Consider the following 27,744-nt stretch of genomic DNA (forward strand, 5'->3'; position numbering starts at 1 on the left):
AATATATATAAACCTGGAAAATAAACTATGCCTACTTAGAGATACCAAGCGTATCCTGGAAGAAATATTTTTGTTCTTCCCTTTCAGAGTAATGAGAAATACATAAATGAGCCCCTTACGCTTAGATTGCTGCTGACATGCCATGTGTAGTCCAGTTTATGGCCTCTTGGATTGGCCTTGCTCATTCACAAATGTTTGTGTACCATGTTCTCACTACATTGATTCTGTGGGGACTTGGTTCATTAAAAGAGTTGTGGGATTGTGATCACTGAAGAAAGACCTTTATCTAGCTCATCTTTTTCCAAACAAGTTATTTTGCCCATGGGAAGGGGTGAAGGGATAGTCATTAAATAGGATAAATATACATGCCTTATGCTTGCCTAACCTGGTGCTCCCACCAGCATTCACTGCTGTATTTTACATACAATACCATATTGACCTCTTAAAACGATAGTACACTGAAGCACAACATGTAACATTAATCTAGTGCCAACACTAAACTTCAGACCCAACCTCTCATATACCCAACATAGTATAGAAAAGCTTCCACATAGCTACTTACAACACTCACCATTGACAGACAACACAAAACATTAGACACTACTCCATACCTTGGTTACTAAAGAACCTGGACATTTCCTCAGTGCCTCTGATTCACAAATAAATTAGACAGAGCAACAGTCAAATAAACTACATTATTTGTAACCCAAGCTCAGTATGGCTGTAACGAAAGGTAGCTGGATTTTGACTGTCCTGTGGAACGTATTAGCAATTAGATAAATCATCCAGCAGCACCTCCGTGGAGTTTCATACACTCAGTGGCGAGAGAGAGGCGTACTGACAAGGGAGGAACCACGAAACTCAATTTCTTCTAGTACAACAGCATTCCCTGCTAAGTGGCAATGAGCCTCATTTATGTAGCATTTGTATGTGTCTGGTTGAGACTGGGAAGATTCCTGGTTAGGTGGTTACTCAAACATGTGGCAACAAAATACCTTTTTTGGTAAAGAGAAAATGATTAGCCCATGGGAAAAGGCGACAGGAGCATTCACTGTGAACTTGTTTAATAAGGATAGTTTAGAATAAAAAAACGTTATAACATACACATGGCTAAGGGATTGAAAATGCTAATCTTATCCCTAGCAGGTCCCATCCATCTTTAACAAAATCTGTGCTCCTCACGGTGAGATCATGGTCCTCATTACATCCACTTTATCTAGCTGGGTCTGGTGGCTCAGTGGACTAATGCATCCATTCCATAGGTTCAGTGTTTGTTACTCAACTCAAACCTAAGACCATGAGGTCAAACATCTTATATCAGCACCAAGAGACCGAAGAGTGAACATGTGCTTTACAATATCACATACTATGCTTTTTTTGTATCTTTCTTCATCCTGGCTGGCCTCTTTTCGAAGCCAGAGGGTCTACAAAGATAAATTCCAATCTTACCTGATCGAAGGATCCTCCTGGTCCAATAAGGCGTTCTCTTGCAAGCGCATTAATTTGCAAAGTATAGCGATGGTGGGGGATCAGGAGCTAGAGACAGAGGGATAGGAGTTATTAGAAACAGGCACAGTGATTGCCTCAAACAGATCCTAAATCCTCACTATCAAAGCACTTTTATAACATGAAGCCATATACTCTTCTGGTAATGTCAAGTCCTCCAAGAACAAGTCATGCTTGAGGTTTTGTACCCAACAGTACTTGGGCAGCATGACCCATGAGCGCCCATTTATTGAGCTTGGAATTATCATTTTGAACAGTCTGATTTGTCTTTCTTACCTTGTACAGAGGATGAGACATTGGGAGTTGCCTCAACGTAGCAATGCAAAACACCTCTGCAAAGACGTGCGTACGCAGAAAGTGGGTAAGAGCCTGGTGGGTGGAAAAATTGGAGCTTCTCACCCACATCTTGGCAAGCAACCAGTCCCACTCGTTATCACTCGGCAGGAAGATGGGATTTTCTGGACCTGGAGTCTGATTTATCTGCAGAGAAAGATGCACAAACAGCAAGTTACTGGACTTTCGTGGTCACTGACCACGAAAGCTGCTGTCAGAACATAACTCAAGAGTGAGACAACACATTAGACTTAATGAATGTTTGTATGATGTTTTCTGAAACAGAATGCCTAGAACGTTCCAAACCTAACATTACCCATTCTTTAATTCTCAGAAATCCTACAGAAAGTGACAGCTGACAATGCCTATAGTGAGAAATGTTAAACCAACAGAAAAGTGTGGCGTAGACAGTGGAAGTGTGTTAGCTCTCAGAAAAGGAGCTGCTAAAATTAGGTGAGTATCAATCACATATGGACTCTGTCCACTGTGGGAGCCTTGTGACACAATAGACAGATTTGTGCTCTCAGACGTGGGAGTCAGTTTACTCATAGAATGTTTGGGAATCAAGGACAATTTAAGCAACAGTTCTTTTGTAAAATATATGTATCTACTTGAAGGCAGAAAGCATTGATTTTTATTTTGTAAACAGGTTTTGTGGGTAATGTGTATAGTAGAGTATGTGAAGTCTAGGATATTGGCCAAAGGAAAGATAACAGAACAAAGCCTTTAAAGATGAAAGACAAAGGCCATCTACAAAATGAGAATGAAAAAGGAGACAACATTAGCATCTTGTCAGGAAAGCAAAAGATGGCCTACAGAAAAAAGTACATCTCCCTTGGGTACTGCGGACCGCTCAGACGGAGCACAGATGAGAACGGGGGTATGTGCACTGAAATGGGCTATAAGGAAAATATATTTGCACTGGCTAATACTACTCTGTAACAGTTGTTTATCTAGATCATGGGGCATAAATATACAAAAAATGTTTTAGTGATTAAAAATGCAAATGCCTAGAAGAGTGTTTGAGTGATGTTACTGAGCCACTCATTTCCTTACCATGGTTCAGGTACAATAAAATCCATCTACTTTTTTTTTTTTTTTAGGAAAAGGCTTTTATGGAACTGTGCATAGGAAAACCCCAAAAACAGAAAGACTAAGGACCACATGTATGTAGCTTTTTTCTTGTCTCAAACAGCCTGATTCGCAGAATCTGGCTGTTTGCAACAAGGAAAAAGCATTTTGGCATGTACAAACCCTATTCTGTGATTCGGTAATCCATTTCCGAATCGCAAAATAGGTTTGCGAATTGCAATTCGGAAGGGGCGTTTCCTTCCTAATTGTGAGTCGCAGTGCAATGTTGTGTCCGTGAATGTGGTCACAAATCAATCGCAGTTACCACCAATTACAAATTGGTGCTAACCCATTTTCCAACGGGAAGGGGGCCCCATGGGACCGCTTCCCCTTTGTGAATGGTAGGGAAAATATTTTCGAAGCAGGCAGTGGTCTGCCTGCTCTGAAAATAAATGAAGAAAACTTTTTTTATTTTGAAATGCATCCCATTTTTAAACAGGCTGCATTTAAAAAAGAAAACAAAAACTGCTTTATTTGAAAGCAGTCACAGACATGGTGATCTGCTGTCCCCAGCAGGCCACTATCCCTGTGAGTGCAGCCACTCCCAATGGGGCCGCAAATTGCAACCTACCTCAAATATTAATGAGGTAGGTCATTTGCAACCCCATTGGGAATCGCAAACAGTGAGTTACATTGTTGAACATGTGTTTTTGCGACTCTCAAATGAGTCGCAAATTGCGAGTTACAAAACTCTGGGTCATACATCTGGCCCTAACTCCATAGCACAAAACATCCTCAGTCATAATAGCAAACCTTTGAGACAGTAAAGGGCTGTGGCATGTTGGGTCTAGCCAATGTGAAAAGAAAACTAGTAGTCCATATTTTCCAAGTAACAGTTCAAACTCAGGATGTGGATCACTTACATTTATTTACATTCTGAACAATTAACTTTTTTCAGATTTCAAAATTCTAAACAGGCTGGATGGCTCAAAGACAACACTTTACCTGGATGGCTAGGGGTATCATCTCATCCTTGGGTGAGAGGTAGAGAAGACACAAGGGAGCAGCCAGGTACTGCTTATGACCATTCAATATATTCCCAGGAATTCCTTCTAATATCTTATAGTCCACAAGGAAGATTTTTCCTCTCTGCAAACAGAGAAAACAGTACAGTTGAGCTTGGCTTCAGAGGAGAACATACCATCAGCAAACATACAGAATTGCAAGATGGCATGGTGGTGCAGAAGAGATCACATCTGACTAATAACCCACCGAGGACAATATTTTTGTCTAGATACAATAAAAATGAAATTCTAAGGCACCACTGACAATGACACTTTAAAACTTTCAATAGTGCCTGTACTTGAAAAGAATATAGTTTTGTATAACAGCTCTTTATAACAGGACACAAGATGCAAACAAATCTAGTAGATATTCCTTTTGACTCTTCAAGCAATGTATGCCACTAAAATACCCCGATTTAAGAGGACTAAGGAAATCTGCCAAAAAAAAACAAAAAAACTTCTAATCGGCATCTCTGGCATTACATTCACACTATTTAGTGGCACATGCACCAAAGTTACCTTAAGTCTGACAGATCTTTGGTTATATGTGATTTTGTATAAAACCGATTTCATAGAATAGCATTACTGAGAAACCATTTCACCTAAACTATTTATTATTAGAAACGTGCTGGATGGCATGTACCATTTCATAGAAACCAGCTCATAGGTCTTATTTTCCACAGGTATTTACATCAATGCTTTACTTCAGTTGACATTTTAGGTTTATATATCTTTTACGCTTTTAATTACTTTGTTTAGAGGAGGTGAGAGGTCGGTGAGAGGTCAGTGAGTTAATAGTCACTGTACAGCCCTGATTCCCTAACACCCCCTAAGCATGATCTATTTTTACGCTGTATATCTCTTCACCATGCCGAATTTCACCCATTCCAAACCTTAGAACTCTGCCTTTGAAGTCTACCAAACTCTGCCCACCCATGACCTCAAAACAAAACCCTCACACTTAAACTCCACTGAACCCTAAATACCCTCACCACCACTAATCCCCACTCATCTGTGAACCCTAAAAACCCTTCACTACCCTAAATTTCACACATTCGTGCATGTTACCCATCTCTCACCCCTTAAGCACTTCATCATCCACCACAGAACCCAACAACCTTTCATTACCCCTAAATCCAATTTTAATTCTATTTTGGATTTTTCCTTATTATATATCCTTTATATAGTTTCCTTAAAATTTTGCATTATTTTATATTCCCTTAAAATTGCCTTTCCATGATTAGATTCCCGCCAGTGTGGGTTCTCAGTTTCTGTATTGCCATTAATTCACATACATCATTGTGTTGCATGCATTCGGGGAGCTGTCCGATTAGGTGTTCAGAAAAAACATGGTGTTAATACTGTGAAGTAATGCAGTGCATCTCAGGACTCTGCATGGGGCTGGGCATCCTTGTGGGCTAGACTGTGCCATAGTTTAAGCAGTAGTGGACACCCAGAGTGGCGTTCTGCTAATTGTGCAGAGAAAGGGAAGGACAGTGGTTGGAGTATAAGGCCCTAAATCAGAGGAAAATTCTCAAGCTCAGGGTTTTTCATGTACCTAGTTGACAACAGTGGACAAAGAGGTTATGCAAGCCCTTTTCCAAGATTGTGGTCTGCCAGAGATTGTCCGAGCATTCAAATTCAAGGTGAAATTGAGTCTTCTCCTGTGATGTTGGTTCATGTTTGAATCTGCTATAAACGGCACACTGACAAGTAATGGAGGCTTCGTAATTCATCAATTCCCTTTTGTTGCATTTACCACCCACTTGCTACTAATGTCCCCGATTTCTGCTCCTTTACAATCAGATTTCCTACTGTATTTTCTTCTGAAAGTCTGCGATTGGCCCCTTTTCTCTGTCCAGGTGCTTACCTACTTCTGCATCTTCAGGGGAGAGCAACAATATGCAGTGTTATTTGCCCTTTGTGGCTTTCTCCCCTACCTACTCCAACTGGGACCCATTTAAGACACTCAATGAGACCTTTTGCATGCACTAATAAGAGCAGGGTGACACACTGGCCATTGGGAGAAGCAACACTTTCCTCAGGCAATCATGACTGAAATATGATGCACCTTCAGAGTCAGATGTGTGTCAAGCCTGCATCTCAATAGTAAATGTTCTCACTTCTGGGAAAACATTTCATAACCCAGCCTGTTACACAAGGTGTACTGCTACCTCAGTCTCTCACAGCAGAGGCACACTTGAAAGTAATGGTACACCACACAAGAGTAGGCTGCAAGACTTATCTAGACCAGAGACTGCTTTTACTACGAAGATGCAGGCTTGAGACACATGCAAATGTGTGTTCACAACCTTCCATTGCATATTTCCATGCACTGAAAGAGCACCAAGGTTCACCATCGAGAGCACACAACAGATCTACCAGATTTACCATTGTGGCAGTGGGCACCTGAGGCCGTCTGAGGCACTTGCTGCATGACTTATGGCAGTAGACCTACTGTTCACATGCTAGCTTGTGGAGTCCTGAGGTGACCAGAAGTTGACAAACTCATCAACCATATGTATTGTGGAGTCCATCAAGGAAGGCTAAAGAGGGAAGTCACTGAAGTTCCCAATAAATACTTGAAGGATTCATCGCTATTACACAAACTGGTGACATTTTATGGACTATTTACAGGAGAACCACTTTCAAGTAAAAGGACGGGATGATTTATTAACCAAATTGTGATGTTAACCCCGACAGTGTGGCATTTGATTATTTTAAATGCATGAACTGTACAGAACAGAGTAAACAAGTGGAGAAATTCCTAATAAGTTAAGTTAGATTTCTTTTCTCTACTCAAAATATATGATTAGGAGAGCGATATTAATTGGATGACTGGTACATGTATACAAAAGAACATGTTCAATAATCAACTGTATTATTGTACCTCAGGCAAAAGGTACATGCTAGAGAACCTGGTTTTGTATTTTTTCAATTTCAGCAGTACTCAGACGTGGAAGTGGTGTGAGCACTGTTGCCTACCCACTAATGATCTGCTCAGTGACTTAAATCCAAGCAAAATCCAAATCATTTCTCAAAAGTACAACACAGTTACTGTGAATAACTATACATGATATCCTAATAGGCCTTGTTCTACAGATTAGCAAGATAACCGGGGAGAGCCTTGGCAAAACGTCTCTCTACCTACCACATAACTCCTCCCAAAGTTTCATCCCTTCCAACCCAGTAAGGACAAAAAGGTAAACGGTAAACACCTCTTCCAGTTGCCCTAGCCCGAGTCCAGTATTTTCAACTGGTATCAAACCAATGGTGTAAATACCTCTTTACTGCAAGTAGTCAAAAGAGAAGGCAAGAGGCAGAGTGCCATACTTCCTCTGTCAAGAGGCTGTTGATACAAAAGGCAGCAGCCTATCCTTTATCGCAGCAGTTCTCTGAATAGGAAAATATCTTAACGATACCTTTCAAACTGGAGGCAGGGTAAAGCTCAAGTGGCTAAAGCTCAGGATGTCTATTGTCCTGAGAGAGAGAATTGTGTGGCCCATTCACAAAGTTATTACTGCTGCTTTCCGGGAATCCCAGCCAAGGAAGCCAATTAGATCAAGAACTCATATACAAAAATTAATTCATTCTTATAGAATATGAAAACACTGGGTTGAACAAGAACTACATTGATGAATTCTTTGATCGCCTCACCCCTTCCTCCATCCAACATGCCAATACCACTCTATAGGGTAACTTCAACCTTTCAGAAAATACAAGTGCAAATATATATTAAAAAAACCCTCATCAATACACAACATGGTACAGTCTTTCACACAACCAATACACTGCAAAGGCCACATCCTCGACCCAGTCTTCTCAGCATCACCACAATCAAATGTCAACCACTTATGCCCTTAGAATGGACCGACCAATTTGTCATCTCCAATCTCCCTACTCAATGTACTACTTCTAAACCAAGGCCAACACAAAAGAAAATAGCAACCCTTCAGATCTGTTGACCATGTATCCATGGACAACCTAATGTTTGAACACATTTTTTTTCAACCCAACTCCTTCTCTGATGCTAACACCATTATTAGCAATGTTATAATTGTTTTGGAGATATAGGTGAACATCCACACTCCAATTACAACATGCAAGTGCATGTCAAAGACCTCAGAGCCTGGTATTCTAAAGGCCTTGCTAACAAAAAACCCATCTTCAGACAAGAAAAAAGAAAAGCAGTACTTCCAAGGATCTATTGATACAGAAGTCCTTCCATGCACTATACAGAGCTCATCACATGAGCCAAAACAAAGTACTTTGCCATCAGCATCAATAAAGCCACCAGCAGAACAAAAACACTGTGTGTTCATTATCACATCAACCCCCCCCTGCGGGACCCAGCTATTCTACACAGAAAATTGCAATGCAATCAACTTCCGCTGCAGTGAAAAAGTCACAGAAGAGTCACCAGCACATCAAATGTACAAAGCCTGCTTCATCTTGTACACCCACTTCTTCCTTTAGAAGACTGCGATGCACAGCTTTAGCTCTCCTAGATCTGACTGGCATGCTTGACTGCCTCAAAGCCACTTCTTATTATGACTGATGATCCTTCAAAGCTCTCAGGTTGCTGTCTTACCCCTGCTTGCCATTGTCAATGCTTCCTTCACTCAAGGAATCCTTGCAGAAGTTCTAGAATGACCCATCCCTCCCACTGCTAAACAAACATTTCAATTATAACTATCCCCTGCAAGACTACCAGTCTTTCTTCAGATCATGCTGCAGCACGGAAATTACCAGGTACAACTTACACATCGTAAACAATGCCCGCTTAATCAAACATGAAGGCGAACCCTGTCCCCTGCTATTGCTGGACCTCTCAGCTGCCTTCAACACAGCCAGCTACCCCACCATCATACACATCCTTGTGCTGCAAATGGAATTCACTGGCAATGTCCTTCACTGGTTCTCCAAACACCTTGCCAAATTACACCAGTCTGTTCACATGAGCACCTCCAGGTCACAACAGATCCCGATCACTTTTGGATTTCCAAAGTTTCCTATGGTCTTCTGTCATCTTTAACATTCACATGACATTGTCTGATGCTCTACACAGACAACGGCATCAAGATTCCCCAAAATACCAATGAAACAGCTCTACACGAAAGCCTCCTTTACTTCACACAACACACACACACACACACACACACACACACACACACACAGACCTGAATGTCCAGCCCCTACCTGAATCTCAATTAAACCAAGATTGAAGTTCTGTTATTTGGTAAAAACAAAGACCAGTTCATAACTGGCTGAATGACATGGCCCTTGACAGCTTGATCCAAAACTCACTGAATGGCAAGTCACTTGAATCAAATCTAGATGTCAATCACACAAAAAAAAAAAAATCTGGTACCACCTCTAATGAAAGAGGAACTGTTTCTTTCAGAAAGCCACTGCAGAACAGATTATTATTTATAGATTTATAAAGTGAATGGCTAACCTGAAAGCAGGCTTCCAAGCGCTAAAGAAAGCCAGTAAGATAATTAAAATTACTTGGGAAAAATAGGTTTTTAATTGCTAACGAAAACAGTTCTTTTTACTTTTCAAATACATTGGAAGAGAGTTCCACAACTTACAGGCTCCATAAGTGAAGGACCACAATCCACCTCTAGATCTTTTTATCCTAGGTACGGCAAGAAACTTCAAAGAGCTTGATCTCAAATCCCTACTAGGGAAGTATGGAGCAATCAAATATGGAGGATTTTAGGGACCTGTTTATATAGGACATGATGTGCAGGACAGTGCTTTGAACTGAATACTACAGCTTATAGGTAGCCGGTGCAGTGATCTGAGGGCATCCCTAGCTGACTGACATTTTGGAATTCCTAGAAGAATATGAGCTGCTAAAATTCTGAATTATTTGCAACTTCATAAGAATCACTTTAGGACAGGCCAGAAACTGCATTCACATAGTCTAGGTAAGATAATATCAACCCCTCGACCACAGTTCTTGCTTTAGAAGGAAGACATTTTAAAGTTTTACGAAGTTCTCAAACGGCCTAAACAGGTGCCTGAGATTCTATTTGTTTGTGCGGCCATGGAAAGCTTCTGATCTAGAATAGCGCCCAGACTTTACTTCATTTTTTGGTGTAGGGCGTTCACCCAGTGCCAGCGGGCAACTTATTTTTTGCCAGAGGGATTGCTTGTTGCGCACTATTACCTATGTTTTTTTCTCCATTCAACTTGAGGCAGCTCTCCCATCCAGTTTGCGACTTTAGACAAACAGCTACTAAGTATAGTAGAGGTAGCTGCTGTATCCGGAGATAAAGTAACAATAAGCTGCATGTCGTCAGCGTAAGATACCATTGAAAGTCCACATGCTTCAATGATATTCACCATTGGCCATACATAAATATTAAATATGGGTCTCAACGAGGAGCCCTGTGGAACTCCACACTTCAACTGGTGGACTGAGGCGTAGCAGGATCCCTCAGCCTTGAAAGCTCCTCCCCCTAAGTAAAGAAGCCATCCAACTTGGAGCCAAGTTTGAGATCCCTGCAGGCTCCATACACTGCAAAAGTACCTCATGCAAAACTGTTAAAGGTAACACTCAATTCAAGAAGAATCAGAGCTGCAGAGCCCCCTACATCCAGAGGTATATCAGATTCTTTCTTGCCCTCAGCAGTGCTGTTTCTGTACTGTGATCTGACCAAGAACCTGTCTGGGTCAGGTGAAAACTGATGGACAAGATTAAGAGTAAACTGACAGGATGTCAAAGTCTAAGATATTGCTTGGCCATGGGAGAAGGGATATTGGCCTGTAAATTTGCTGCTAGCAGGTCTAACAAAAGTATTTTTAGTAGTGGGAGACTAATAGCCATTTCCAGACATTCAGAACACCTCCACTCACCAATGATACTGAATTTATCAAAGATGTAACCATAAAATCCACCCTTGAATAAAATATGTATGGGGCTGGATCTAAAGGAGATACTAATTGAACAGATTTAGCTATAATAGCTACTTCCTCTTTCTTTACTACAGAGGAAACTGTAGACGATTGCTCCAGGGGGATTCAAGTTTAGTCCCTCAGCATGGTGCTCCTCCGTTCTTACTGTCAATTAATCATTTTATTCACTTTCTCTAAAAAGTACCTTGCTAATAACAATGTTCATCTGAAGGAGCCACCTCCCCCCCCCCCCCCCCCCCCAAGACACACTGCCTTTCAGAAAATGTTCTACAATGCAAAAGATTTCTCTATTGGCATTAGGAGCAGTGCTCGCCCTATTAGCAAGCTTGTTTATTTGGGCTTTGCGAACAACATTGACATTTCTTTATCAGAGCTTTATGTCTACTTTTTTCCTCTTCATTATAGCTCCTTCTCCATTTTCTTTCCTGTATCTTACATTTTGTTTGTGCTTTTTTTTTTTTTTTAGGTCCATGGAGAACCAACTTGACTTATTTACAGATTTTGATCTTTTACACGTCACTAGAGGAACTATCCCATCCAATGGCCTAATGACCCAGTCCTTGATCACTCTCAAAGCAGCATCCTTTACTTCCAGCACCACCTTTCCATATTGCAGGGAAGAGCTCTGTAGGGCAAACTCCCCCGTATCTACATGCAATTTAGAACACTGGTGAGATTTTACACACGTGCCAGGCTTTGTAGCCACTACCAGAAAGACCATGATGTTAAACGGAATAGCGTAGTGGTCTGCCCAAACAAACAATTTGTATAGGGGGCACCACTTAAGTTTTTCCACCTTAGAAAATATGGTGTATGTCCCTTAGTATGAGCAGATAAGCTCACTAGTTAGGTTAACTGAAATATTTCCTTTAGGACGTTAGAGACCACATGAGATTAAGTATCTTCCATATGCATGCTTAGATCACCTAACAAAGTAAAATGTGTAGATAGGAGATCGAGTGTAGCTAATAGTTTGGGCACAACCTTTACAAAACTGCTGAGGGGCCAGGAGGGCAGTAAATCGGCACCCCCGTAAATGTGAAAGTTTGAGATAATAAAAGATTATCACAGCTAGGGATTATATTAGGAGTAAATTTACATTCAAACGTTTGGTGATAGTAACCCCCCTCTGCCTAATTTCCCTTCACAATCACATAGATTGATCTGATATCCGGTAGATTAAGCGTCAACATCTGCCTCAGTACCATCCCTAAGCCATGTTTCAGTAAGAAAAACAATTTCTGGGGAGGAATCCTCTGCAGCATAAACATCCCATTTGTGCTTAGGAAGCAACCTGCAGTTAACTAACAACATTTTTGACATATTAGTTCCCTGTTGTAGGATACACGAGTTATCTGCACATTTCAATACAATCTTTTTCCCTCAAAATTCCATTAATTACAGTGCCAGGCTTACCAAGGAAACTATGTGTATAAAAGTCACATTTGACCCACAGGTTATCGGGCATTAAAACATGGCTACAATTACTGCCTATGGGTATGTTAAACCTAAGAAACTTGTCTGCAGTATATAAATACCCATCTACCCCATCATTGGCAGAATACCAGGCCCCTTGTCCAGGCCGGGTGTGGACGGGCTTGCCTTCGGCGTGTCTCCACACTAGCCTCCATTACGTAACAGAGAGGAGAGTGAGTCACGAGAGCAGCCAGATCGCTAACTGCAGTTGTAAAAATAAAAAAAGGTCTATGGCACTAAACATTGCCAAAGTCCCTTTTCAGACCATTAAATGAAAATACTCCCCCCCCCCCCCCCCCGTGTTGAGAAGCCACAAAGATCTCAGACCCCTCCAAAGTGCCCCCTCCGAGTGCAGTAAAATATTACTAAAAATTGTCCCAAGACACAAAGGCTGTCAAAATAAGTAAAACGACTGATAGAATTAATAAAACAAGCAAGGTGCTTACTGGCCCTTCACTCACAGCTGGATGATGGTAATAGCCTACTACATGGCCTCCTCAACTCTGCATTGGCACCCCTTAGAGACATTGTACATGCTGCAGTAAGTCATCCTGAAGAGCTGGAACTACTTCACCACCACCAAAAAAAAATCTAAAATTTACTTCACATTAATAAGTGAAACTGCACTGCCATTAATCTCTTCTTACAATTTTCAAGTACACCCAGAGAGCGATCACTTCCCACAACTTACTATATGACACGAATGGAAACCGCTACCATATGCAGACATAATCTCTGCCCCGGTGACTTATGATAAAAAATGAAATGGAGGGGCCCAGCGCTCGAGAAAGTGATGGAAATGTACTGCTTTGTAGGGCCCACTGAAGAGCTTAAAGAAAAACTAAGAATGCAGGAACAAGTAGAACTGAATCCAGGAGAATGGGTGAAGGCTTGGAAGCACTTATGTGATTCTTTATTGAACAAATTCCCCATTAAAAAGCGTCCTCCAATCACGGCAATTGAGGCAAATAAAGTTAAAGGTGGGCCAGTGGAGCACCCATGCTACAACAGAACACTGCGCAAATAAAAACAAGTCTCTTGCGAAACAGAGAAAGTCGCAAAGGATATTTGATGGGGAAAGAGCACTGATAGAACAAGGCTTCTTGACCTAAGAGCTAAATACAAGAATAATTGTTGGATGGAAAATCAGACATTATGAAGATTTGTGGACCAAGCTCCTTATGTCTAACAGAATAATAATAAATATTTCTGACAATTTGTGAATGGGCTAAGACAGGGTAATAATTGACAAGTGAATGCAGGTATAGATGCAGCCACTTGGGAAGCCCACGTATTAATGTATTTTCTCCCAGAGAATCTTGGGAAGGAGGCTGCCTCTTAAGCACAGTAATGAACAGACATTGAAAAGAAGACAGGCCTCATTAAGAAACTAAAACTGGAAGGGGCAGCTGGTCAGGATGGAATTCCGAATGCCCTTTTCAGAGGAGCTACTGCATTCTCGGCTTATTATTTGGCACTGCTTTTTAATGATCTCCAGGGTACCAAGCAGCTACCAGATGCATGGAAAGGCAGCATCTTCCACCTTATACACAAGACAGGAAATCCTGCAGCCCCCTCTAACTATAGGCTAGTAGCCTTGATCGACACGGAAGCCAAACTATGCAGCCTGTCTATTGCAACAACTAACAGAATGGATATATGAAAGACAACTATTACCACAAAGTCAGACAGGCTTTAGAGATGGCATGAGAGCCTCAGCCAACCTGGCAGCCCTGGCTCTGTTGGGTACTAAAGCCAAGCTCAAGAACAGTCGGTAATTCACATCTTTTATTGATCTGAAGGCTGCCTTTGACCACGTGCCAAGAACTTGCTTATGGGGAAAAATTGAAAGGTTGGGGCCTTCCCTGCAGTCTAATGAATGCAACAATGTACTTGTATTCGGGTACTTGGGTGCAAGTAAAAATCGGAGAGGGTGACCAAATAACCAATAGAATTCAAACAGCACATGGATTAAAACAAGGGTGTGTATTAGCTCCTATACTGTTTAATATTTTGTAGACCTAGCCAACACCCTTGTACCCAGAAATAGTCATCTGCCGGCTCTGGCCAGAGAAGGAATAACATGGCTTAAGTATGCAGAGGACAGTTTTACTCAAACACCAGCAAAACTAAAGTTATCTGTTTGGTTATATGAAGTTCAAATCTTTTGAGTGGTTCATTAATTGAACACAGGTGGAGGTTGTCCCTATATATGAATACTTGGGTTTTTACCATGGATCATCACTTGACCTTCGAACCGCAGCTTGCTACTGCTCAAGCAAAGGCCACTCCTTGACCTATGGCTTCAAATCATTAAAACAAAAACTTATTTGCCAGTCATACAATCAACGACTTTGTTATGGCAGCACAGCTAATGCCCACTGTTACTTATGGGGCTGAAATAATTTTCAGTAAGGAAGCAGTTTGATAACCAAGTTCAAACAAAGGTTTATAAATTAGTATTTCAGATCCCACGTTCAGTATCCCCTGCTTAGGTTTGGTTACAATTTGGCCTGCAAAATTGAGGACACCAGAGTAAATGTGCCTATATCAAGTTTTGTTGGAGTATGCGAGCAGCTGAGACCGGTACCATCAACAACCTATGCTGGACTGAATTTGAGGAGCAACAGCATTGCAATGATGAACGCACATGGGGTCATCACTTAAACATCTCTATTAAAGGAACTAGGCTTGCAAGAAGCATGGGATACTAACTTGGGTAAAGTGGAGTTAAATTGGAAGGCAAATACTGCCACTATGTTGAAGTCCTTAACCGTTGACAAACATACGCTCTCAAGTAGACATACCTGGACTGTATTAACATCAAACCAATCTCTACAGGCTCAGGACTATCTAGAAGTACCTTTCACCCAGTCATTGAAACATCACTTTATGCTTTTGTGATTTGGTATGATGGAAACCTAAGATATGGTCTCTTCATGGAGACAGCAAACAGACACAATCTTAACAACTTTGTGGGTACAAACTAGTCACTTGTACATGTGTTGTGTGTGCCCGGCATTGTCAGAATGTAGGGGAATGTATTTGAAAAATATTCTTCGGTCTCTAAACACACTCATGTAGGCCAGCCATTATCAGTTGGTTAAGTGGTATTTCAATCCCATTTTCTTGTTGGGGACTAAATTTATGGTTCAGGTCCTTAAAGAACTGGAGGAAATAGCTGAGTAGGTAGTATGTGTCCAGCATTGTCGGTCCCTGTATGATGAGAATCTAAATGGTAATTTTTGTATTTTAGTTAGTTATTAGTAATTAGTTTTAATTTGTCATTTATTTTTAGGAAAGCAACTTTATTTTTAGTAACTAGGATGCAATGCCACTTCCATGGATGTAAGTCAGTGCTTGAACTCAAGACCAAAAAAAATGATGAAATTAGTTGAGCAGGTTTAAGACTGTAATCACGTTTAAGCCTTATATTTTAAGACATGATTTAGGATTAGGATAAATCCAATTTTGTATGTGTTTTTAATTTTTAAACTACGAGCATGTTTGAGTGTCTATTGAACGAATGTGTCGTTAGGGATGGTTTTAATTAACCATGCTAATAAATGTACTTACTACTTCAGCCATCCCCTCCCCAATCATGAAGGAACTTAATGGACTCCCTTTGCCAGCCCACACCATTTTCAAAATCAGCTGCATCACTTACAAAGCCATCACAGCCAGGATTTCTGTTTATGCAGATAAACTCACTATCTCTGGTGGTTCATGGCACACCTGTAATTAGGAAACCCTCAAGCTGCAAACAAAGTATAAAAAAAGAAAACAAACAATACTGCAAACCTTTTTCCAAATTTGTACCCATGATTTGAAACCTCATCCCTGCATTTATCAGGACTGCCCCAGCGCTGCTCCAATTTAGTAAGGAGATGATGACTTACTGCATTGTGATGTATTGTTTTTTTAAACTTGTAACTGGCCACAGCACAGCTTCCTCTCCTATTACTAGTTGACTCCAACCCAACTTTGCCTTTGATCATGTACAGTGCTCTGCTGCCTTTTGGCTAGGGATGCACTATAGAAATACCACAGGGTCTGAAGTGTACATGGAGCCTGTCCTCCCACGCTTAGGTAGGGGATTGACAGATGGCTCAGATGACTGGCAAAGAAATCTAAAGCATTTTCTATCCTGGGACAAATACCAGAGGCTTGACAAAAGCTATGGTTAAAGAGTCATTTTGAAGGCTGAATAGAAGACTTTCACAGGACTAAAGGCCGTTTAACTCTAGAGCTACATCATCGATGACAGGCAATAGACAAGATGCAGTGCATGTCACCTTCAGTGCTTTGATGTGGCAAAAGGGCTGATCAAACTTGGGTATCTATCATTAAAAAGCATTAAATACCTTTGAGACAAGTTAAGCATTATACGCTCCAGCTGGCCTGTTATGCAACCTAGTAGTGTCTAATTGTTCTGAAACAAACTCCACTGACAATCAAAAACCTAGTAAGTATTATTTCTGCTTAGGATATGAGAGATTTCAACGAAGGCCAAAGTCAATTGATATAGGCATGAGGTACATTTATGGTTCCTTACATTTATAACTTAAAAAATAGTGCATACACTTAATTCAAATGTAATGCTAATTTGAATAGTGTTCTACATTTCAAAGATGGAAGCGGAAATGGTGAATGTTTGGTGTAACATTACTAAATGAAAGAGCCACCCACACAGTGAGCAACACTGCAGATTAAAATGAAAAACAAACATGGACTAGAATGTGGTGGCCATTTCTGAACTCTCAGCTTTGAATACAGCAATGGAAGAATGAGCCGTCAACAGGACCCACTGCATGACACAGTGGGGCTATATCTGGACAGAAAGCTCTTTGTGGCACACCTGTTTAGTTTGTCTGGCACCCAGATTTTGCTCTGCTCCCATTACAGTTTTAATTGAATATTGTGCTGGGCACTATGCAACCGGGCATTTTAAAGCGGTTACCAAATTCTAAGCTACTTGCATCCAACTTCAGAAAGATGAAACCGAGTAACCTGGCCAATTATAAGCTCAGATCGCTACAAGGTCAGGGCATTTATGGACAGCGCGCTCTATTTTAGCTAAATTCTTTCTAACACTATCAAAAGTAGCAGTATCAACAAACCCAAAACGGTAATGATTGGAACACAACTATAACCCTCACTAAACAGGCTGATCTCATCACAAAGGGCACCCAACCCACACACCTCTCCAGTCTCCAAAATAATTTCTCAGACACATGCTGCTTGATTGAACACCTCTGCCACACTAGTATTCTAAGCCAATGCAACCCAAGTTGAGCACATCTCCAGCTCTCATGAACACCACAACTCTAGCCACATGAGGACAACACTGATGAGTAAAAGTTCCACTTCTGGTAAGTTTCTTGATAATTATAGTTTATTCCAAGTACAATCCATACGTCCAACAGGGTAGCTCCCAGAGCAGCAACTGCCACATTTCCAATACTAACATTCTACCCTCAAACTTCCCAGATTCCATTACCATAGTTACTTAACCCAACCCAGATGCAACACATCTTTCCCCTTAAAAACAAAGGGCTAAATAAGATTGAAATTGGATAAATACAAAATGAACTTTGCTTAAATGAAAATGAAAAAAACAACCAAAAGTTTAACTTTGTACATAAATACACAAGAAACAATACATTTGTACATTGTTGACTACTCCGCATACTCCTATAACTATGCCGGTTTCTTCTTCTCCCTTTCTGACTTCCTGCATACCAAGCCATCCACTCCTTCACCACACCCTGCACCATCCTCACTATCAGTTACTGATTCAATTCCCTCATTCTTTTGAATATATAGTCTCTTTATTCCACCATTTGCCATCCTCCAATTTAACCACACACCTTTTCACCCGTCACCCTTTTTGGAGCAGAAAATTTGGAACTCCCTTTGGCAATTTAATACAAACCCAGTCTTCTACCATTACCCACTTTTCCTTACATCCACATATTTACTTTGTGCACCTTCACACCTCCTTGCCACATTCCTGTTTTTTGTTTTCCAATGACTCCAAATTGTCCATCCATAGTCGCACTTGCATTTTTTTCTGCTTCTCTACCCTTGATTAAAGCAAACTGACATCTCTAACAGCCTTAGGCGTTGTACGTAAAGCCCATATTAAATCCTCAAATTCTTTCTTCCATTCTAAACCATTCACAGACAATTGTATGTTATCCTTCACAACGCAATTACATCTTTCCACTAAACCATTACTCCTAGGAGGGTATAAAGACATAGTAACATGCTTCACACCCCACTGTCATTAATTCCTTACATTCATGAGCTATGAACTGCACACCATTGTCGGTAAGTATCTCCGATGGAACAACTTCCCTCATGAACAACTCCCTCAAAAATGTAGAGCCTTCTTTAGTACTTGGCATCCTGATCAATTGAACCTCTGGCCAACGTGAATGATAATCTACCAATACTATGCCAAATCTGTGATTATCCCCCACCAACATATTCATGGGACCACTTATATCCAATCCCAATTTATGCCAGGGTTTCTCTGGAAATATTACCACCTCAACTGGGCTAGGTGTTGTCACTTGCGACTTGTCACTTAAAGCGCATGCCACACACTCCCTTACCCAATGTTCGACCTGTCTATCTACACCAGGCCACCAAAATTTGTTATTCTTCTTTTCATTGCACTCATCCCCACATGCCTCATGTAGGACACTCAAAACCTTACTGCGCATAGTTTGTGGCAACACCAACAAATTTTCTCTTCTCAATGCCATCAGAACAGCTCAATTACTGAAATATCTCCTTATACACTTATTTCTTCACACACCTCTTAGTCCATCCACTACACAGCTTTCAAATCAATTCTTGTGCAATTTACGCTGATTCACTGCTTCTTTCCATTCTTCTTCACTAATACATTCTTTCTCATCCAACATGGTGCACGCAACCACATGAGTCATTACTACTATCTTCTTCCCCTGCATCCATCGGAAGACGCGATCGACAATCCACAAAAATATTTAACACCAGCAATATACTCCAAACTGAATTGAAATTCTCGTAGACTGCCATTTGGCAATCCTCAGCTTCACTTTGACAGCACCCTTAGTCGAAAACGAATTGGCCAATGGCTTAGGATCTGTCCTCACAGTGAACTCCATTCCCCACAAATACTTATTGAAATAATTTACTCCCCACCAGCATGCCAAATCTTCACTCTCAATGACCGAATACGTACCTTCAGCTCCTCTCAGAGGACGAGAAGCAAACGCCACCACTTCATCCTTCCCATTCCTAGACTGCATTGAAACAGCTCCTAATCTGTACTGGCTAGCATCTGTCACCACAATACTGTGATCACATGTATCACACAGTTTCAATGGCATAGCAGCAGCCAATTCACGCTATCATTAATTCCTCCTCCTTATCCTTTGTCCATTCAAATTTTAACTTATTCTGTAGTAAGTCTCGCATTCCCTTCATGCTCTCAGCACACTTTGGAATAATCCATGCATAAAATTCCACCAGCCCCCCAAAAAAAAAAAGATCTTAGTTGATACTTGTCTGAAGGTGCTGGAAATTCACTTATAGCCCTTAAACTCCCCTTAGGTTCCACCCCTTTCTCAGACAGTGTGTCCCAAATAATCCACACTCCACTCCAAACTTGCACTAGCTGATTTCCAAAATGAATCCTCATTCTTTCAAAATAGTCAAAACAACCCCTAAGGTTTCATCTAGTGCCTTCCGGTCTACTCCCCAAATCAGAATGTCATCTTGAAAACATTTAACTTTGTCCACACCCTTAAACATTGCTTCCATTACTCTTTGAAAAACTGATGAAGCAGAAGCCAAACGGTATACGTTTAAATCGATATGCCCCATAGGTGTAACAAATGTCAGATGCTATGAACTTTTGTGAAAAAACTGGATGGTATGCTGATGACCAATTCAATGTCTCAAAAACTGGCACCTTTAATCACGGTCAACATCTCAGTAATGTTGGGCAAAGGATGCCGATCAACCCATATTCTTTCATTCAATTCTCACATCAATGCACATCCTTAAAGCCGCCTTGGATTTTTTGCTAAAACTATAGGAGAAAGCCATTCAGAACATTCTATAGGGTCAATTACATCATTATCACACAACCTTTACAACTCCTTTGTCAACTCATCCCTCATGACTATTGGTACACACCTAGGTTTTTGAACCACGGGCTTCACACCGGCCTTCAATTATATCAGATGGGTAAACCCTTTTATTTTCCCCAAATTGTTGAATACTTCTGGAAAAACCTCAGACCAATTCCCAGTTTCTGCTGAAACTGAAATGATTACCTCCTTACGTAGCATTACCTGTTCAGCACTGTTCGGATCTACTACAATTTCCAGCATTTTTTGGTCCAACCAATATAACAAATTTCCTCCGGTGCGTGCCACAGACTGTAGTTTGAGTCAGATTCCCCTTAAAATTAAACGATGCATCAAACTCACCCACTACATCAATTGGTTCCCCCCCCACCCCCCAATAGGCTACTGGCTTCACGTTAGATTGCTTTAAATCAACACACTGAAACTTTACAATCAACGTTGATCGGAGTAAACAAAGAACCCAAATCCATCATCATCCTGTAGCTGACCCCATTGATTTCAACTGAAATCAACAGTTTCTTTGCTAAAGCTTGAGTTACTACAGCTATATCTTCAGGAGCTGAATCTTCTTCCACTAAAAAGTACAACACTTTCAGCATGAGTCACCATGACTGTTTTTTGCTGCAAAATTTGCTTCATAAGACTCCACTGCATTGACAGATTTAACATTCTTAATATCTTTTCAACACTCCTTTACACACTTTCATGAAAGGCCCCTTCTTGCATTTGTTACACCACTTATCAAACGCAGGACAGGACGGAGAATTTCCTAAATGCCTTCTACTTCAACAGTAACATTCTAATGGCGTCCTCTTATTGTCACTAAGTGCAGCAATATTCTTCTCCCTCGGTTTGATGCTGTGTTGTGATTGCACACTTTGCACCTCAAACTTCTTGTTTGTTTGCTCCATAAACCTTGTCGCAGACTCAATGGTGCTAGCCACTTCTATCACTTTATCCAACGTAGGATTCTGAATACTTAACAGCTTCTCTTGAACTTTCACATTGTTTGATTTTTCAACCACTTGGTCGCAAATTACTTCCACCTCAAATGCTTTAAAATCACAAGTTGCAGCTAATACTCAGTTCACTTACAAAACTTTCAATGGATTCATTTGGCATTTGTAGTCTCCGGTGAGATTTGTGACGTTCCATTAGGACATTCCTTTTCTTTTTAAAAAGTGCATCTAAAGCTCTTACAGCTGCCTCATATTTGTCAATCTCATCACCTTCTCCCAGAACTGGTACAGTTGGTAAATGTTTTAATATTTTTCTGCCCTCCATGCCTAGAGAATGTTTTAACAAGGCACTTTTTTTTTCTGTGTGAAAATGTCCCCCTCAATTGCATCCAAGTATGCTTCGAAGCCCTCTTTCCATTGTTCCCATTCAACAGGAGGAAACCCTGTAGATGACAAAAACGTAACAGGAGGTATGACTGCTTGTTGCATTTTTTACCTAAATGGCTAAAATATGCAAAACCTTGGAAGCTGCAATAAATGTACAAATCATTGTAATCTGCACTCAAGTGTGCAAATCACTGTAGTCAATGACTCCAAATACCACAGAAGTGTGCAAATCACTAATTTGTCCCCCCCCCCCAAAAAAATAAAAAAAAAATGCAGGACACCCACCGAAAGCGTTGTTCTCGTGCAGACCTTAAAGTTGACATATGTTGTCCAGGCAACAGCACGGCTGCAACACGTGCTCCTTGAACCTTGGTTGCCATGGATACATGAACCAGGAAATTAGAGCAGCGCTGATTTCCAAGTTGACAAGTGCTGTCCAGGCAACAGCACAGCTACGACGTTAAATGCTAGTTAACTTTAAGTGCTACAAAATGCTGGTCTAGTCTCAAATGAAAAGGATGCAACATACTCAAGTTACCAATACATGCCCAGGGATCTAAGGTATAATAAAGACTCCCAAAGGCTGTAACCCTCTGGGAAAAAGTGGTCAAGTAACTAACGTTTAGCTTATGACGATCTAAAATAAGCATTAGCACAGCAAATAGGTCCTCATTATGACTTGCAGAGTGTCCAGAGAGTAACAAGAATTTAATGTCCCAAGCTAAATGATCATCATTTGGGCATTTGCTGCTGCTGTGTGGGTATATAAAATTACTACTGTTGCCTGCGCTGTCTTGTACTATGTGTGCGAAAGAAGTTTGCACTGCTGATGCATGTGCTATACTTGAGCAGTTTGCTGCTGTGAGAAAACAGAGACCAAGATCAATTGTACATACCTCCAACTCTGCTGTAAGGTTGGTCTTTGGCCCCAGGATACTCGCCACCATGCTGTCCGTCACTGGGAAGTTGTCTGGGATTTTGTTGCACTTCCTGATCATCATTGGATCAACGCCATTGAGGAACTGGTACCCAAAGAAAGCATCTTCTTTCCAGTGTTGTGACACATACTCTATGCGACAGGACAGGAATGTGAATAAGATTACACCGTCTAGAAAATATTTTCAATTTGTGAATACCGTTAAGAGGATCAGCTCTTCACATTTCTCCCCAGAATTTGTGGCCTACTTGCGTGGTTTGTGAACTTAGAGCTTATTACTTTCTATTGTGGGTTTTCTGCATTTGATGGTTTTGGAAATGGTCTCTAGTTGGCAGTCAGTTTACACCCTGCCCAAGTAGGAACTCACTCTAGGTAGGGTAAGGTAGATACACAGATAAGATAACCCCTGCTCATTCTTGTTAGCTTGGCACAAGCAGTCAAGCTTCTCTGAGGCAATGTGTAAAGTATTTGTGTACACACACACACACAGTAATAGTAACAAAACCACAATAGGGTTGCACACCACTTTAGAAAAATAGCCAGTATATCGAAATCAAACAAGACCAAAACAAGTATTTCTATTGGGATTTCATCTTTAAAAATTCATATCTTGTGTATGCTGGATTTTTGTTAACACAATAGCTCCAACTGGTGCTATCACGACATCATTGACAGGGTGGTTCCAAACAGTCTGACTCCTCTCAAAGGAAACGTGCATTGGTCACGGAGTTAGACTCCCAGGTACAGTACCTTTAGTAACTAAGAAAACAAGCCGGTGCACAGAGTCGGGGGTGCGAGGCGTCGCTGGATCTGGTGTAGTGTTGGTTTCTTACAGCAGAGCAGGGATTGTGATGTGGTGTTGGTGCAAGGTGTCGGTTCCCGGCCGATTAATCCAGCAGGTGAAGACAATGGTGACCTCATGGGGTCATGGTCACGCCACAGGGCTGTAGGTGCAACAGCGGTGTAGTTTCACAGACATCAGTAACGCAGCACTTCAGGACTCGCCGAGTTGCGGACCTTCGGATAGGGGTGTCGGGCTTGTGGTGTCTGTCGGCATCATCACACTCCAGCAGGGACCACTACTTTGGATTGCCGGCAGTGGCTCTGGGTATTCTAGAGACAGGGTGCCTGGATCTTCTTGTTCTCACCAGAACTCACTTCCAAGGGCCCAGGAACTGGTCTTGCATATCAGGGTCCACAGCAGGAGTACCCAAGGTGGTGGCAGGTGAAGTCTTTGATGTCCCTTAAACTTCTTAACAAGAGGCAAGCTCAGTCCAAACCTTTAAAGAAACCTCACAAGCAGGATTTCAGAAAGCAAAGTCCACTCCTTTCCCTCTTAAGAAAAAAACAGCAGCAGCAGCCGGCCAGCACAGCTAAGCAACAGGCAGAGTGCAGGTCTTTCTCAAGCATCAAGCTCTTCTCCTTGGCAGAGGTTCCTCTTGACCCAGAAATAATCGGAAAAGCTGGGTTTTTTGGCCCATTACTTATACGCATTTCTGCCTTTGAAGTAGGCAAACTTCAAAGGAATGTCTCTTGTTCACAAGATCCTGCCTTGCACAGGCCTGGATTCAGAAACACACCAGGTGTTGGAGACTGCATTGTGTGAGGAAAGGCACAGCCCTTTCAGGTGTTTCAGCTCCTCCCTCCCCACTCTAGCCCAGGAGACTCATCAGGATATGCAGGACACTCCTAAGCTCCCTTTGGGTCACTGTCTAGGGGAAATTCACAAACAGCCCAACTGTCAGTCTAAACCAGATGTGGATTCCACAGGTAGGCAAAGGGACAGAATGGTTAAGCAAGAAAATGCCCACTTTCTAAACGTGGCATTTTCAAACAGACAATCTAAAAACCAATTCCACCAAAAGATATTTTTAAATTGCGAGTTCAGCGACCCCAAACTCCACATCTCTATCTCCTCCAAAGGAGAAACTGCACTCGAGATATTTAAAGGCAGTCCCTTAGTTAACATATCAGAGATATGCCTTGCAATAGTGGAAACCGAATTTGGCAGTATTTCACTATCAGGACATGTAATACACACCAGAACATGCCCTACCTTTGAAATATACTGCACCCTGCCCATGGGGCCACCTAGGGCTTACAGTAGGAGTGACGTACATGCTGTAAAAGGGAATGTTTGGGCCTAGCAAGTGGGTACCCTTGCCAGGTCGAATTAGCAGTGCAAAACTGCACACAAAGACACTGCAGTGAGACATGTTTACAGAACTATTCATGTGGGTGACGCAATCAAATGCTACTAGTGGGCCTGCAGCACTGATTTACAGGCTCTGGGTACCCATAATGCACTTTACTAGGGACTTACCAGTAAATCAATGTGGCAATTATGGAAAACCAATTACCAATGTCTTTTAAAACAGAGAGTACCTGCACTTAAGCAATGATTAGCAGTGGTAATGTGCTCACAGTAGCAAAGCCAGCAAAAACTAATAACACAGGATCTAAAAACGGGGGGGGGGGGGGGGGGGGAACACAAGACCTGCCAGGTCTAACAGATGGAAATAAAATGAAGTCTTGACGTGGGAAATGGAAATTAACGTATAATATTTTGTGGTAATGACATGGTTGCCTTAATGGAGCTAAATTCTTTTATTCTGAGCATGAACTGATGCTAAGGGGATTGGAACCTTCCTACCACAATGTTTAACAGTATGTGCTGGTAAAGCACGTGACGGGAAGCATTCATGTCGTTTTTCAGATCCAGTCACTGAGGGCTGCGAGTTAATATCTGCAAATGTCAATACTCAGATGTTTAAATCAGTGTTTAGTTATTAAACAGTGATGTGCCTAAAGGTTTTAAGTGCTAGACTCACTCATTCCTCTGCTCTCTACAATAAAACACTCGAGCATCCTTTGAGCAGTAAAATGAGGCAATAGTAGATTTCGAATGGATAAAAGGCCCGTCAGCCAAACATTCATAATACCTCGGTTATAATGAAAAACACATCTAGGTGGTAATCCTGAATTTGTAATTTAATTGTAAAGAGTGCTGGCATGTCAGCTAACCCTCAAATCAGATTTCTGAAAGTGAACTTGACACAGTGTTCACACTGCTTCAAAGGAAACGTCCTACCTGAAGTAGCAGTTTTATGGGTCCAAAAAACCTTCCTGAGGTCTTCCAAAGATTTCCAGGATTCCTGACGACCAAAAAATCCTTTCAGTTTTATTTCCAGCACTCTAGGAGCATGAGAGTAGATGGTGTTAGAAAGAACCATCACATCACGATGTTAATCAGCGATTTTTCAAAAGATAGCATTTGCCAAACGAACGCTGCCACTATGTTGCATATTTGTGGATTGTGACGTAACAGTACAAAATTGAAAAGAAGCTGTGAAAGGTTACGATGCTAGAGTAAAGAAGGAATAACGATAGGACATTCCTATTTTTTAATTTCTACAGCGGGGGAAGAATACGATGCAAATATTTTCCAATGCAAGAATATTTCTAGAACAGTGTCATTGGAAAAACTAAGGTTGGGGCTGCCGGTTATGAGAGGGCTCGGAAGTAGCAAACTTTTTTTCCCCGAGATAATTACTTATTGATGGAACCAGTGGACATTTCAGTTCAGTTAAATTAAATCATGAATCAAACAGTGACAGTACTAAGAAAAAAAAGGCAAAGTCTAACAAATAAAGCTTGTGTCCTTAAGAGTGAAAACTTATGGGAATAGGAGATTGCCCTGGTGGTGTTTCTATGTTTGTTATGCCAAACCTTTCCCAAGATAAATTCGTCGGTTTGTAGCATTTCTGAAGAACTGTTGCCTGAAGCTGCCCATTGTTGATAATGGGCGCTTACCATCATCTGAGCTTTACCTAGCTGCGTGTCTGCCTGCATTGGTGTGCCTTCCTCCTCGCCCCCAACCTCTCCCCTTAAACCCTCCATGTTTTGGTGGATGGACAGTAAATTCAGGTTTACCTTTAAGAATAGCAGAGGGATTTTAAACAGTGGAGTATATAGAGTTAAATTACTTAATGTAATACAGTCATCTCTTTGGTTAATTTGGCCATAACTATGAACGCTTCAATGGCAACCAGTGAAGGGCATTTTAGGGTTCAAATTACAGAATGAAATTAGAACACGTTCAAATGTTCTTCCCCTGCTCTTCATTCTATATGTAATGGATGGCTTGTTTTACAAGGTGCGCACCAAAATGGCTGCCCATTTGTACTATGGTTCTTAAAACAGGAGACATACTTTGTGAACACTGGACACTCCGTGGTAACAGCCAGAGTAAAAGATCTGGACTTTCTAAAGAAAAACCTTACTCGAGTTATACATGATTTCAATTGGAAGAGCCCACTCTTATTATCTTCTAAGAAGAAAAATTGCTATAGAAAAAACAGCTCCCTTTGGAGCACCAATATATATTAGTTCTAATCACCATGACACCCAATACTTACGAAGTACTCTTGGTGAGGGCAAAATTTAGTTGTTTAGTAATGGAGTATTTAATGTTAGAGTCCAGTTCTGTGACGTCACCCACATCAATGCATCTGGGAAAGGCTTTGTGGTACACTTTCCACCTGGAAGTGATGGAAGGATACAGAATACAAGAGCAGTGTCAAATACTTATGTCAAAAGAAACCTGCCATGTATACATAGCAAAATGGCTGCCGTTTAGATCACATTTGGTTATTAAATGAACAATCACAAGTAACCAAGACATTAAAAAAAGTATGTGAGAGTCAATAGTAAGGGCAGAGGTGGAGTCTCTGGTCCATCTTAGAATCCGGTGTTTAGAATTTGCTGTCCAAATATTTTGCAAGTAATCTCCTCACTCTGGTTCAAGTTTGTTTTATACCCAACGCAGTAAATAGTATTTCTTTTTTAAAATCTGGACTTTAAACCCTTCTTCATTAAGTGGAACCATAAAGATTTGCCTTGTAACCACCCCCCTTGCTCCCTCAAGGTTTTTC

At 41.2% G+C, this 27,744-nt stretch overlaps 1 protein-coding gene across 3 annotated transcripts in view; it reads right to left on the reverse strand.

Annotated features, from left to right (window-relative positions):
• LOC138267488 (hydroperoxide isomerase ALOXE3-like) overlaps positions 1-27,744 on the reverse strand; it is a 261,482-nt gene that overhangs the window by 27,682 nt on the left and 206,056 nt on the right. For all 3 annotated transcript variants that reach the window (XM_069216474.1, XM_069216473.1, XM_069216472.1), the window contains exons 4-9: positions 27,229-27,351; positions 25,902-26,005; positions 22,770-22,942; positions 3,916-4,059; positions 1,783-1,986; positions 1,450-1,536 (exon numbers count right to left, since the gene is read on the reverse strand). In XM_069216474.1, coding sequence (XP_069072575.1) covers positions 1,450-1,536; positions 1,783-1,986; positions 3,916-4,059; positions 22,770-22,942; positions 25,902-26,005; positions 27,229-27,351 — 835 coding nt within the window. The remainder of the gene's footprint in view (positions 1-1,449; positions 1,537-1,782; positions 1,987-3,915; positions 4,060-22,769; positions 22,943-25,901; positions 26,006-27,228; positions 27,352-27,744) is intronic.

This window comes from Pleurodeles waltl, chromosome 12, assembly GCF_031143425.1.
Source record: "Pleurodeles waltl isolate 20211129_DDA chromosome 12, aPleWal1.hap1.20221129, whole genome shotgun sequence".
NCBI lineage: Eukaryota > Metazoa > Chordata > Amphibia > Caudata > Salamandridae > Pleurodeles > Pleurodeles waltl.